The sequence below is a fragment of the Notamacropus eugenii genome, chromosome 3 (assembly GCF_028372415.1).
Source record: "Notamacropus eugenii isolate mMacEug1 chromosome 3, mMacEug1.pri_v2, whole genome shotgun sequence".
NCBI classification, from domain to species: Eukaryota; Metazoa; Chordata; class Mammalia; order Diprotodontia; family Macropodidae; genus Notamacropus; species Notamacropus eugenii.
In genome coordinates this window covers 127,999,124-128,014,177 of record NC_092874.1, presented here as the reverse complement: position 1 = coordinate 128,014,177, position 15,054 = coordinate 127,999,124, and the positions used below count along the sequence as shown (strand labels likewise).

General features: G+C 36.2%; 1 protein-coding gene across 2 annotated transcripts in view; it reads right to left on the bottom strand.

The window, feature by feature from the left end:
* Positions 1–15,054, bottom strand: part of SLC13A1 (solute carrier family 13 member 1) — a 79,175-nt gene that overhangs the window by 11,378 nt on the left and 52,743 nt on the right. For both annotated transcript variants that reach the window (XM_072652865.1, XM_072652867.1), the window contains exons 8-11: positions 11,315–11,434; positions 6,371–6,469; positions 4,997–5,098; positions 909–1,015 (exon numbers count right to left, since the gene is read on the bottom strand). In XM_072652865.1, the coding sequence (XP_072508966.1) occupies positions 909–1,015; positions 4,997–5,098; positions 6,371–6,469; positions 11,315–11,434 (428 nt within the window). The remainder of the gene's footprint in view (positions 1–908; positions 1,016–4,996; positions 5,099–6,370; positions 6,470–11,314; positions 11,435–15,054) is intronic.

The window sequence follows — 15,054 nt, the reverse complement described above, 5'->3', positions numbered from 1 at the left end:
TGCTGATGGAGATGCCTCAGAACTGAGGTTTGCATCTGTGCTGAAGTTCCCCTTGTTTATGCTAGTCCTTGAGTCTTAATTACTTAACCACTTACCTTAAAATGTACTTTCTGGCAATCTATGGCAGCCAGGGAACTCTACTTATTTGTAGCACTGGAATATCAAGGTAAAATATATATATAATGACCATCTTCAAAAAAAAGTACACCTTTCAGTGGAACTGAACTCTGAGTAATCAGTCTTGATTTCAGATAAGAGATGATGAAATGTATCTCCCTACCTTTAGTGAAATGGAGGACTACCGTTTTGGAACTTTGAATATTCTGTGAGATGCAGCTACTGTGGAAGTCAGTTTGACTTGACTTGCTCTTTGGTGCAAAGGAGAATTCAAGGATCGAATGTGTATGGTGGAAAGTTGGCAGGGGAAGAGAGGATTGATTGATAGAAATGACATATAAAAGCAAAGGCATGAAAAAAACTTTTAAAATTATTTAAACAGTATTTGTGCACATGTAAAAATGTTCTACTAAAAAGTATGTGTATATATGTATATATACATATATGTATTTGCATATTTATATAAATATATATACACATATTTCTAATTTAAAAAAAAAAACTACTCCTTTTCCTCCCTAAACTCCTATATATGCCCCTCCTCCATGTACCTGTAGGTTTTTAATATTTAAATATTTACCTTGGTTTGTTTTTTTCCTTTGTTTTATTTCTTTTTACACACGCATATGTGTATGTATATATACACAAAAATATACATTTATATACACTTCACCTTTGTGTGCCAACTGAGACTGTTGAGCCTAACTATTTTTATTCTTTTCAAAAAATGGATGAGATTATCCATAAACATGACACTGTTGATATAACTCAGAATTTAAATAATACTCAACTGATTTCTCCAGTAGGTGTAGTTTTAGTCAATTTCTTGACTGGAATCAAGAAGAAAAGGATGCCCACGATTAAGGCAACAGTTGAATCTGAAGGAAAGCTTGAATACCTAAGAGAAAGTTATTAATGCATTTATTAAACCCAGCATCCTAAATTTACAGGAACCAAATACCAAATGAATCTTCCTCTAAGTAATGGTGAAGCTATTTGTGACTTACTTTATGAACCCTACCATAAAAATCATTTGTGTCCCACCAAACTGCATGCAAATGGGCAGCCCAAAGTCTCATTACTGCTTAATGGTAGTGTACCAATTTTTGTGGGAGTCAGGAACACGTTGGATTTAAGGGTTGCTTCTGACACACTGTAGCTTTGTGACCAATGACACGACTTTCAACTTCTCAGCCTAAGACAAATGATCAGCCTGCATCAATAAAGGGAATTTCTACACTGAAAGTTCCTGATATTAATAAAAATCAATGGTCTAGACTAGCCCCTAATCCCCAAATCAGAGTGTGTGTGTGTGTGTGTGTGTGTGTTCTGCAGTACTCTGTCAAAGTGGGTAACTTTGTGGCTGTGGGGATGTTGGTGTGGAAAGACAGATCTGTAGAAGGGAAGTGTCTAGGGCAGGCATCTGTCTTCAGTTCTTAGTTATATCTCAAAATTCTCTGTCTATTTAAATGGTCAGTATTTTGGTGATTCAGTGATGTGTAGCATGACAGTGCAAAAGCCCTCCCCTATGTCTGTTTACTATTTCACACCAAATACATTTTGATTCAGTGAATTAGGACCACGATGTGAGAGAGACTAAACACTGTATTTTAGTGCCTGTTTATAAGGAAAAATAGCCAGATACAACAGAGAATGTACAGTTGGTATACAGTCCAGCAGTTGGAAGCTGGTGTCTGGATTTGTCAGGATGTGGAAAGGGTAAATCACCCTGCTGGTGCCTTCAGCTGAAATTATTTTATCTTTGGTTCTGATCTCTTCTCCCACCCTATTCCCTCCATGTAGTTTTACCAGCATCATGGGAGAGTAATGCAGAGCCTTGATGGAAGAGAAATCTGAATGATATAGTTCATACCCATCCCTATTCTATATACTGGAAGAAAATACATACCCAGTCTGTAGCCAAGCACGTTAGGGACAAGTGGTGATAATGCTTATGAGGGTGAATGGGCCCATGTCAAATTTCAATCTTGAATTACATAGATGAATAGTTTCTCCTTTGAATTATTGCCATCTTTTCTTAACTATGGTGTCAGCAGATTAAAGTTAGAGGAAGTATAGACAAGACCTGGCAACCTGTTTTAAAGGTGGCAACCTCGCCTGCCTTCATTCATGTCATACTTCAGAGAGAGCAAAATACGCACTAAAAATAGCCTCCTCTCCAAAGTTGACTTCTAGTTTTATAGGGGTCATAGTTTAATCATTTCAACTAGTGACTGGTTTATTCGCTTTGGTCTCAAATTGGTGGTTTCAAGAGTATAGGGAGCTCTGCTAACTTGGGTATCAAAAAGTTTAGTGAGTTAGAAGCAGAATTTGAACCAGATGATTCTAACTCCAAGGCTCACAATCTAAGCCCTTTACATTTCCAATTGCTATTAACTGATAGAAATTCATTTTCCCCTATAAAAAAGCACTGGATGTGGAGTTAGAGGACATAGATTCAAGTTCACTTATTACTTAATACTTGTGTGATTATAGGTAAGTCATTTCATCTCCCTCCATCTCAACTCATTGGTAAAATAAGGGGATGGTTCTAGATGGCCTCCAAGGTTCTTTCTAGCTCTAAATCTGTGTCTCTATGAAATACTATTTCGAATAGTATGGTATTGTGGAGATATAACCAATCTTCAAGTTAGGAAGACCTGGGTTTGAGTCTTGCCTCTGATATACGTTAACCCAGTGACAAAGAGTAAATTAAGTAAACTGATTAATGCCCTAGACAACTCTACAATACTGCAATTTGCCAGGGAAGAGATTTTACACACTAAGAGTTATATACACAGATAAAATCATAGGTCCAAACCCTATACTTGTGTGTGTGTATGTGTACACAGGAAGGCTGAGGGAAAGAGAGAGAAGAAATATTATTTCACTATCCCATAACATGGCCATCCTCAGCACCTATTTTATTGTCTACCTGAAAATCATAATCATCCAGATAAACCATTTTCTTTTCACTATAGTACATTTTCTAAAATGAGTCTGACTTGCTTGAAAACAAATTTATTTTCTTTACTGGCCAAACAAAAAGTCATCATGGAGTGAGTCACTCTATTGAAGTCACCAGCATCTACAGCAATAGTCATGTTGGGTTTCTTTTATTTCAGTTGTAATTGCTGGTTCTATATTTTGCCAAGACAGACTAGGTTTTCCCATAACCTCATTTGGTTTAATGTGAAGTGACACATCACATTCTATCCAGGTCCAAACAGATGGGATAGAAACACTAGGAGGTACCCAATAAGACACGGTCTTTGGATTTTGAACAACCTATAAATAGCTCCAAACTCTATACAAAGAAGAGTTATGTCACATTTTCATTGTCATATGTAATGAAATTACCTTATTTTATAATAAGTTTATATTCATGGATACATATGTATATATAAAGCTACCATTATATTTCCTGTGACTATCATGGTTTATATTGGTGGGGCTGTTTTAACATAGGAGAAATAGACATCAAATCCTATGAGGTCTGTAGGAATTTTATTTGAGTTACCAAATTGATTTGAGCTCTTTACAAATTATTTTGTATTCTTGACCATTTCTCCCTTCCCTGTCTCTCTCTCTCTTCCGCTGTTTTCCTAGGTCAATGGTCTTAACAGAAAAGGCAGCAATAACCTGTGGTCCCAACCAGCTCGCCATTTGCTTTTAACAGTCTACGTATGTGGACCATTGTTTGGCAACCCCTGATCTGAGACAAGATCATAATTCTGACATGGAATCAGGAAACTATTGGAATCCCAGCTCCAACACTAACTAGCTTTATGGTATTAAGTTACTTCCCCTTTCTGAGAATCTTCTGTCTTCTCTTTAAAATAGGGATTCTAGGATCATTAATGTAAAAGGTAAAAAGACTATAGGGATTTAAATCCTTCATTTTAAAGATAAAGACACCATAGCCTAGAGATGAAATGATTTGTCTAAGGTCATAAAACTACATGGCAGAGCAAAGGTTCCAGTCTACATTCTGCATCTAAATCCAACACTTCCACTGTGCCATCCTACCATTAAAAAAAGAGGGAAAAGAGAAAAGATAAGGAGACAGAATGACATTCATATAGAAAAGGTTTACGAGGACTAGATGTGAATTCTCATTTGATTATCACAAGTACCTTGTGAAGTTATAATTAAATGAGCTTATGATCTCATTAATGTGGGTATTTCCTTCTGTTATGCAAATTATTACCCACCCATGCCTGCCCATTCTATGAGACATCTGTCTATATATGTCACTTAAATCCTCTGAACCTCAGCTTTTCGACTATAAAATATCATTCTTTGTACCCACGCTACTTAACACAGTGATTGACTCACAGCAGCACTTTAAGATATGCTTGCTGACTTATTGATAAGTAATCTTGTATTTTGAACTAATCAATGTGATTTATGCTTTAAGTGAAATTTAGACTAGGTGATCTCTGAGGTTCCTTTGAACTTTGAAATTGCAGTTCTTCCATAGAAACTAAAACCCACAAAGAGTTTAGCTAAATTCATGCATGTGTATTTCTAATAAATTATCAAGGTGTCTTTAAAAGAATTTGGAGCAGAACTCAGAATATTAGAGCAAGAATGCCCTTTGGAGAATAACTATCCCAATACGTTCTCATTTTGTAGGTGAGTAAGGCTCCTTTGCCTGATGTCATACATGGAGTGAGTAAATAGCAGAACCAGGACAGAAACCCAGTCCCTCTGCCTCCATAACCACCTCTTTTCATTATCCAGTGACCTCTTTTGATTAGAGATGTCAGCACTAGCCAAGTGGAGAGAAATTAAGGCCTAGATTCTAGTCCAGGTTCTTGAGAGAAGCCATCAACGGTGAGTCAAAAAAGACAATCTGACAAAATGTGGCACTTACTGTGCAAAAAGTGAAGACCAACCAGAAACAAAGCCAGGATCTCGGGTAAACCATAACAGGGCCATTATGATGAAAAGGACCAGGGTTATAATTTCTTGAAACCTGTAGATAAAGTCCAATAAAATCAACTCTTGTTTATTGTCTTAATTGTAATATGTATACACTGCTCCTGAGTTATCAGGCTCTGCGGTATTCTTAAATTTAAAAACACTGGGAGAAAGATCTTTTTTGTTGTTATTCATCAGCCTAGTTAAATTCTAAAATGCAGCCCCCTAAAGCCACAGACTTTGTCTGAAAGTGTTTCCCTCATGGTGCTTAATAAATAATTGAAATAATCAGGGTCTGTGTACGCAAGTCAGCTCATTGTCCATTCACCTTTTGGTTAAGATCTATAGTTTCACTGGTGTCAGGAACTCCTGGGTAGCTACACCCTCTGCCAATGCTGAATGGGGATTTTACTATAGTTATAGCTTCAGTGGTTCTCAAAGTATGGTCCAGGGACCACCTGGGGTTCCCTTTCTAGGGGTCCTTGAGGTAAAAACTATCTTCATAATAATACTAACATGTTTGAATTTCTATTATGGTGGTTGTTGTTAAATCATTTTCAGTTGTGTTTGACTCTTGGTGTCCCTATTTGGAGTTTTCTTGGCTAAGATACTGGGGTGGTCTTCCATTCCTTCTCTAGCTCATTTTATAGATAAGGAAACTAAGACTTGCCCAGGGTCACTCAGCTAGTAAGTGTCTGAGGTCAGATTTGAACCCAGGAAGAGGAGTCTTCCTGACTGTAGACTTGGCTCTTTATCCATTGCACCACCTAGCTGCTTTCTAATATGATAAATATACATGTCTATATATCTATGTTTACTGCCATAGACATATACACACACGCAAGCACTCACAGATATACATAATCTCACACAAAACAATAGTTTTAGTGGGAAGGATCTTCAATAACTTTGAAGAATGTAAAGGAATCCTGAGACAAAAGTGTTGGAGAACCACTTTGCTAACATAGTCTTTGAGAGCTGCATGAGTCACTGAGAGGTTGTGATTTGCCCAAGTATTCATGAGTATAAGGCCATTTTTCCATCCCAGGGTTTCATCCTTAGCTTTATTCTGTCAAGGACTCTGGTATTCTACTTGATGCCTATGGACTTCTCAGAATGGTATTTTAAATTAAGTAAAATAAACTACTTTGGATAACAAGGAAACCAATTATATTGAAATATAGTTTGTTGTAGAAAAGTTTGCAGATCTCTGTTTGAGGGAGGTTTTCTAAATGCCTCTTTTGAGTGCATACAGAAATACATCCTTGCAGATATATATACATGTATTTCTTTTCTTTCCTGTTGCATAAACAATAATATATCTTACCTCATTGGCCCAAGTTTTTGGTACTCTCCCTTAATAACATCAGCACAGGCTTGTTCTTTCACTGTTTTGGTCTTGCCACATTTGAACATTTCTTTAAAACTGGAATTAAAGAATTATGATTTTTAAAGCACCAACAAAACGAGTATAGGATTCTTTTGCCCATACTCCTCTCCTCTGAAAACAACTGTGTAAGCCTTATAAAATAAGACCCGACTCCCCAGTCATGCATAGAAGAAAGTCCGTGTCTTCTCTGCTACGTCACCCCTTTAATGACTTTTCATCTGTCCACAAGACCCACTTTTAATCCTAGTTCCTCTGTGAAGCCTTCCTTGATGACTGTGAAACATTTTTTAATGATTTTTTTTTTTTTTGGACAATGAGCACCTTGTTCTATCCTTTCTATTTTTCTAAATCCATATCTTTTTGTGGATTGCTTATCCCTAATTGTTTCCTTTGTACATATGTCTCACCACTGGAGATAACGATAAAGTCCTCATAAGGTAGGGATTTCTTTGTAAACTTTTTACTCCCTTTTTACTTGACACGATTCTGCAATTTACCTAGAGAGCACAGGCCATATTTGTTTGACTTATTGTTCTCTAGACCAGATAGAAGGGAGGGAATAACTATTTATTTAGCGCCCTTCACCAGTCAGACACTGTGACAAGTATTTTACAAATATTATCTCATTTGATCCTCACAACAATCCTGCAGAGTAGGGACTGTTATTGTTCCCATTTTATGGTTGAGGAAACTGAGGCAAGCAGCAGTTATGTGAATAGCCTAGAGTCATACATCCAGTATGAGGCATTCTTGATCATAGATCACCTAGCTGGACCTCACAGGATGATACAAAGTAACTAGATGGATAGTCCATACTTAATTAATACAGCAACAATCATGCTGAATTAACCATTCACACTCTACTACTCTGTTCTTCCGTTCTACCAACCTTGTCCAAAACATGACATTAGCATACGTTAAAGTTTCATCCTGTAAGCTAGATAGTCAGGAAAGAAGGTGTATCCTAACAGATAAAGTTCAACTCTGATTCATGTGTTCATCCTTCATTGCCAAAGAAGACCATGCCATCAGACAAATGATGACATGACTTGCATTTGACTTTGTTTTGAGTGAGGGAGGGCTGTGCAGGTTACCAGCCTCACTTCTCCTCCAGAGCCATCTGAATCCAGTGACCAGATATTCATCAGGATGACTGGAGATGACCCAGGATGAGACAATTAGGGTTAAGTGACTTGCCCAAGGTCACACAGTTAGTGAGTGTCAAGTGTCTGAGGTGAAATTTGAACTCAGGTCCTCCTGACTCCTGCACTGGTGCTCTATCCACTGCACCACCTAACTGATTAACCTCAAAAGCAACACCACTACTAGATCTGTAAACCAAAATTCAAAATCAAAGAAAGAACATAAGAATCTCTATAAATAAAAATATTTATAGCACCTCTTTTCATGGTAGTCCAAAATGGAAAACTAAGAGAGAATCTTCGAGTTTGGGAATGGCTAAACCAGGGGTCTTTAGGTGTGGCCTTTTGATTGAGTCCAAGTTTTACAGACCAAATCCTTTTTTTTAAGGTGATTTGTTCTGTGAAGTTTGGATTCAGTCAAAGAACCATACTTGAGGACCACATGTGGCCTTGAGGTCACAGGTTCCCCACCCCTGGGCTAAATAAATTGTAGTATATGGATATAATGGAACCTTATTGTGTGATAAGCAATGATGAAATGAACAAGTTGAGGGGAAATTGGCAAGAACTTTTGTGAAATGATGCAGATCAAATATAACTAGGAGAACAATTTACAAAACGATAACAGTATTATGGAGAAAAGCAACCCTGAAAAACTCCAGAATTATGATTATCAAAATGATGAAGCACAAATCCAAAGAATGGAGAGGAATATACCACTCATCTTCTGACAGAGAGGTGATGAACTTAAAATAGAAAAAAGAGATATACCTTTTCAGACTTGGCTAATGTGAGGAATTTTTTTTTACAGGGTTTAAAAAAATTACTTAATTGCGTGGGTGTATTGGAAAGAATTGATTAACAAAACTACTTGCTAGTTGAAAAAAAGTTCAAAATTACTATCCAAAAATCAAAAGCATTCATGTTATATTTCATCTCAAAACACTATATGAGGTCTCAATCATGGTATGTCTTGGTCTTAGCTCCTACCCATTTTGTTTCTAACAAATTATGTGTCGTATAGGCCAAAGTGGTTGGTGAAGCAGTGATTAGAAAGTCAGAGAATAGAGAGTAAAGAGATAATGTACTCTATACCCCTTCCAATTTCCAACATATTATCCCCTCCAAAAAATGGTCTTTAAACCACAATTAATGGGGCAGAACTAACAATAAAGTTTCTTTTGATTAAAAACCATTTAGGAGATATTGGATTTTTATTATTATAAATAAGGCAAATAATTTATAGCATGTCATCAGGAAGATGAGCCTGTCACATGGCACAACTAAGAGATAATCAATGGATGGTCTTTGTGTTCTATTAGTATCCACACAATACTGAGAGACCTAGAAGAATGCCCCCTAGCAACCTGGATGAGCCATCCTGTGGAGGATTTATGGAAGGAACTGGAGAAAGTTTGCTCAGGGTAAACAAATATGAATGATATATCACTTCAGAGAGAACCTATGTCTATGGAATCACAAATATATTAAGAGTAAAGTTAAATCAGTAACAAAAATTTATACACTGTCATGACAAATACTAATATTACAAATACTAACATTACTATTAAATACTAATAATAAAATTAAATAATATTTAAACAAATCATAGATCACTTGAAAAGACAATTTATGATAAACCCCAGCTCTGTAGGAAAACTACAGCTAAAAAACAAGTATTCTTCCTATAAATAGTTATCCAAATATAAGACTGAACATGACCCTTGTTGCTTTATTCTGGGGCAACACAGAGTTAAGTCAAAAACCAGATTGGCTGCCCTGAAAATGAAGGTTAATGCCTTCACAAAGGAACTGCTGAAGCAAATGACAATACATCAACTCTCCATTTAAATAACTTCAGTGGCACTGATGAATGAGACTCCCTTCCCAAATATGTTTGGGTCATTTATAATGGGTGAGTTAACTGCATTAACAGCCAACCCACTAATCAGAATGTATGGTATCCTGCCAAAAGATCAGCGTTTCATTTCTGTTTTTTGATTTTTCGCCTCTGGAGATGAGTACCCTGGCGGGCTGAAAAGGACACTGAAAAATTAGCTTAAGAATGAAACTGTGTAGCATCTAATCAATAGTGGACAATGAGGGGAACTATTTAAACATACCACTGATCATGATTTATGAACTTTAATTTATGTACTTCATGGGACATTGTTTTTACTCCATCACAGTGAACATATTTCACTACATCTGCTCTTTAGATTTTCTTAATTTCTCCTCCTTGCACTATTATTTTTTAAATAACACCAGTTGCATTCATATTTTGTAAAGTTGTCGGTTGCCATACCAAATATATGAAACTATTGTGGCTCTTAGTTGAGATATTCACTCCTGAATTGGGATTATTATTCCATCTACCTCTCAGAACACTTACTATGAAATTATATAGGCTCACCAACAAACCAGATTTCCAATAGAGCCATTTAGTATGTAGATGTCCTCTCCCTGCTGTTGCTCACCTGCTGATCTCAGTGACACTCCACACATTTGCTTCCTTGGGGGAGGATGCTACACACTGTGTACACAATCTGGACAAATACATTTTTAATTTTCTAGCACTATCCTCCACCCTCTGATAGAAACTAGCTGCTCCGGAAAGAACCCAGGAACAGGAGGAGGGAAAGAAGAAAGTCAGCAGGCAAGCAAGCTATGAAAATCTAGGCAAGGGGCTGCCTTGTGCTAAGGCCTTTGTGAACACAACACACTAAACCTATTCGGGAAATGTTGCTGCTCACCAATGTTTAGCCCCTGTAATTACCTTCTTAAATTACTAGTTTATCATATTAGATGTTGTTTTATTGATGAACCTTGAAATTACTTGAATACACTACTATTCCCAAAATGAATTTTAAATGTTAATTCACTTAAAAATAATTTATGAAAGTGTGTGGTGGTTAATTTTTTCTTTTGCTAAAAAAAAAGTGTTTTTAACTTGTCTTTCTGAAAAAAAAAAAAAGATTCCTCATGACATATTAAACAGTAAAAACTTTGATCCCTGTAAGAGAGCTTGTGTTAAGCAACATGTGTTTGATATTATATTGGATTCCTTTAAAAGTGGTTTTTCCCCTAGGAATTATGGAATGAACAGTTCTTTACTGATATCGAATGACCTTTCTTAGTGAGCTCCCCCCTCAATGGAAGTGAGGAAGTCTTTAAGCGATGACTAGGTGATCACTTATTACATTGTTAAAGGGATTCTTGCTTAAATGTAGGTCAGGCCAAACAGCCTCTGAGGTCCCTTAAAACTGTGACTCTTACCATAATTAGCCACCCTACTTTATCCATAAGTAATATATACTCATTTCTTCTATTGAAATGATATGCCAAGTGGGAGGTTGACAAAATAAAGAATATTTCTTACTCCAGAAACATAACATATGACATTTGATAGATTAAATTCACATATAACAGAATTAAAAATTCTCTCGACATTTTGAAATGACCCTATGTCTGGTTTCATAATGTCAAGACAAAGTAGAAGTATACTTGAACCTCACTATAATAAATGGTAATGCTGTGAGACTGCTTTATAGAAAAGAGCAGTCTGTAGAGTATTTGTTATTTTGATAAAAATATTCCCTAAGAAGAGGTCCAAGACTGACTGTACTTAGACCAAAATGCACTCTCCAGTAAATAGTGTTAAGGCAAGATTTCTTTGTAAATTTACACGTGTACATACTTTCTAAGTGATTCATTTACCTTTAGTGAAATGTTAACTTACTTGAAACCAAGGAACAACCACTGAAGCCAGATCCAGCACAAGAACAGAAGAATAATTGCAACAGGAAAGGATAGCAAAAACCAAGATCCAAAATTGATGCATTGACAGTCTGGATAGCGTCTGGGGAAATAAAAAGACATGGGCAAAATTAACATCACAAGAGAAACAGACGTGAAACTTCAAGGATTAATACCAGTGGGATTAATAATGGGAGACAGCTGGTCTCCCATTTTCCCCTCTGTGGCTAGCCGAGGGAGGCCCTCTTGTCCCTTAGATTATCACTGAGAACAGCTAGCCACAAAATTATTGCTATGCCCCAGTAAAATCTGGTTTTTGTAGGGTTTGATTTTTATATTTATACCTAAGATTATGAGAACAGCTCCCATAGTATATACTTGCAACTGGAGATCAATGAGTGGAGAAAATAAAACGAGATGAGAGGAGAATTGAGGAGCTACTTGTACAGGATGGCTGTCCTCATTAGTCAACAAACATCTAGTTGAACTGAGGAGTTTTATTCCTATTACTAATTATCCCTTCTTGATCCCCTTCATCCATCCCTTTCATCCTCTTTCTCTCTCTCCACTTGTCCACACCAGCAACTTCCACCATCTATCAAACAAAAGTCAAACTCCTTCTTTTATTTCCCTCCAGAATGACTGGGGAAGTGAACACAGAAATTATATATACATGTCGGTAGATAAACAGATATGTAGGTATGTAGGTATACATGCATGTATAGATATACACATGCATATATATGTGTGTAATACATATAAACATATATACCTGTGCGTACATACGCATTTATTCAGTTGTTTTTCAGTCATGTCTGACCCTTTGTGACTCCATTTGGGGTTTTCTTGAAAAAAAAAATATTGGAATAGTTTTATCATTTCCTTCTCCAGCTAAGGAACTGAGACCAGCAAGGTTAAGTGACTTACCTAGGATCACATAGGTAGTAAATGTCTGAAGCCAGACTTGAACTCAAGAAAATGAGTCTTTTCTGACTCTAAGCCTAGAATTCTATCCATTAGTCACTTAGCTGCCACATGCATCTTTATATGCCAACACATGTGTGCATAGATATATATATACATATGTATATGTGTATATATATATATATATATATATATATACACACACACACATATACAGGCATATGCAAACATATTTATACAGGTTTATCTCTATGTGCTTTCATGTATAGATACTTATGAATACACACATGTATATTCATATATATTGAAATATGTATATACATGCATGCACACATATATAATTTCTTCATTTCACTGGTAACCTCATATCCATCTCAAAGGAAGGTTTCATAACAATAAATTCAACTTCCTGTTATTACTCTGTTTTATAGAGAGGGGAAGATAAATGTTAGAATATATGTAGAACTCATCTTTTTATAAAGATTTTTAATTATAAATTTAAAAAGTCATTCATTATAGTTGTATACATAACATCTAAGAACCAAAGATTTTATTTACATACAACATCCCTTCTCTTCTGGGGTGGTCCCCACATGATACAAAAACCTTGAGAGCTAAAGTCAAGGAATTAGAAAATTTAGATTTATACTTTTTCCAGCTGTTTTCTTTGCATTTGTGAGAAAGTCATTTATCTCTGGGATCAAGATTTCCCATTTTAATGTGAGTAAAGATTCACTCACCATGATAAAAAAAATTAGTAGAGAAGTCAGGAGCCAATATGGTGGATTGGAGGCAAACCAGCTAAATTCTCTCAATATTTTCCTCCAACAAATTTTGGAGAGGCAAAACTAACAAAAGGTCAGAGTGAGACACTGTTGAAGTCTAAGAAAATTTGGGTCAGCAAGAGAAGTTTTTTTGACACCAGGGTAGAAGCCTGTTTGGAGGACACACATGTGGATGCTGCAGCTCCAGGAGCTCTCAGGCCAGAGATGGCAAGGGAGTTGGCCAGCTTGTCAGAGAGAGTTTACAGGAGATCCTTTGTTGGCACTAGTTACATCTGGCACTGGTTGCAACTCTACTGCCCATATTCAATTCTGGGTCACAGATCCATGATACAGAAGAGCAATAGGGATCAGTCACAAGGGAGCAGAGGCCCTGGTCACAGTTCCCAAGGCAATGAGAGTGCTAGCACTTGTGACTGCAGGGGACCAGAGGCCCTTTCTAGGGAAAGACTAGAATGCAGATCAGAGCAGTAATCACATTTCTCCCAGGTTCACATCACACTGAAAGCACCAAAAACTTGCAGACCCTAAGAACTATCTCTGAAAATAACAGCATAAAAAAGCCTGAAGCTTGGCACAGTGCCTCCCAAATCCAGCTGAGAAGATTTCTTTAACATAAATTTCACATTGAAGAAATAGGCTGAGAAAAATGAGTAAACAAAAACAACAAAAGAACTTGACCATAAAAAGATGGCAGGGAAGACCAAGGCATAAACTCAAAAGAAGACAACAATGCAAAAACTGGCTACAAAAAAGCCTCATAGAAAGATGCTGATTGGACCCAGGCCCAACAAGAATTCCTGGAAGAGTTAAAGAAAGAGATAAGAGTGGCAGAAGAAAAATTGGGAGAAGAAATGAGAGTGACACAAGAAAAGTACAAAAAGATAATTAACAGCTTGGTAAAAGATGCTAAAAATACTGAAGAAAATAGCACCTAAAAAACAGAATTAACCTAATGGTAAAAGAGACAAAAAAAAAATTCACTAAAGAAAAAAATTTGGTTAAATAATAAAATTGACAAATGGGAAAAGTTACAAAATCTCACTAAAGAAAATAATTTGTTAAAAATTAGAAGTGGATAAGTGGAAGCTAACGACTCTATGAGATGTCAAGAAACAAGAAAACAAAGGGGGAAAAGGAAAAAATAAGAAAAGGTGAAATATTCCATTAGAAAAAACAACTGACTTTGAAAATAGATAAAGGAAAGATAATTTAAGAATTATTGGATTTCAAGAAAGTTAGGATCAAAGAAAGAGCCAAGGCATCATATTTCATATTTCTGGAAATCACCCTGTAAAAGAGAAATTGGAAGAATTCACTGATTACCTCCTGAAAAAGATTCCAAAATGAAAACTCACAAGAATATTATAGTTAAATTCCTGAGAAACCAGGTCAAAAAAGAAGCTATTGTAAGCATCCAGAAAGAAACAATTCAAATATTGTGGAGCCACAGCCAAGCTCACAAAACATTTAGTGGCTTCTACATTAAAGAAGCAGAGAGCTTGTAATGTGATATTCTGGAAGACAAAGTAACTAAGATTACAACCAAGCATAATCTAGCCAGAAAAACTAAGTATAATCCTTCAGGGAGGAAATAAATATTTAATGAAATAGAGGGCTTCCAAGCATTCTTGATGAAAGGACTCAAGCTGAATAGAAAATGTGATATTTAAACATAAAACACAAGAGAAGCATAAAAAGGTAAATATAAAAGAGCAATCATAAGGTCTCATCATTAAGGGAGTTAAGAGTCTACATTTACAGGGGGAATGGATGTGAGTCAATTATGTTGGAATGATCTCCAAAAAAATGAAGGAATGAGAAAGAGGGATGTACTGGAAGAAGGAGGAAGAGAGAAGTAGAATAGAAAAATTTTTATCACCTAAAAAAGTCATACAAAGAAGAGCTTTTACAGTGGAAGAGAAAATAGGGGCAATACCTGAACCCCACTCTCATTGGGATTTGATCAAAGAGGAAAAACTATATAAATACACTTAGGTGGACATAGAAATGTCAT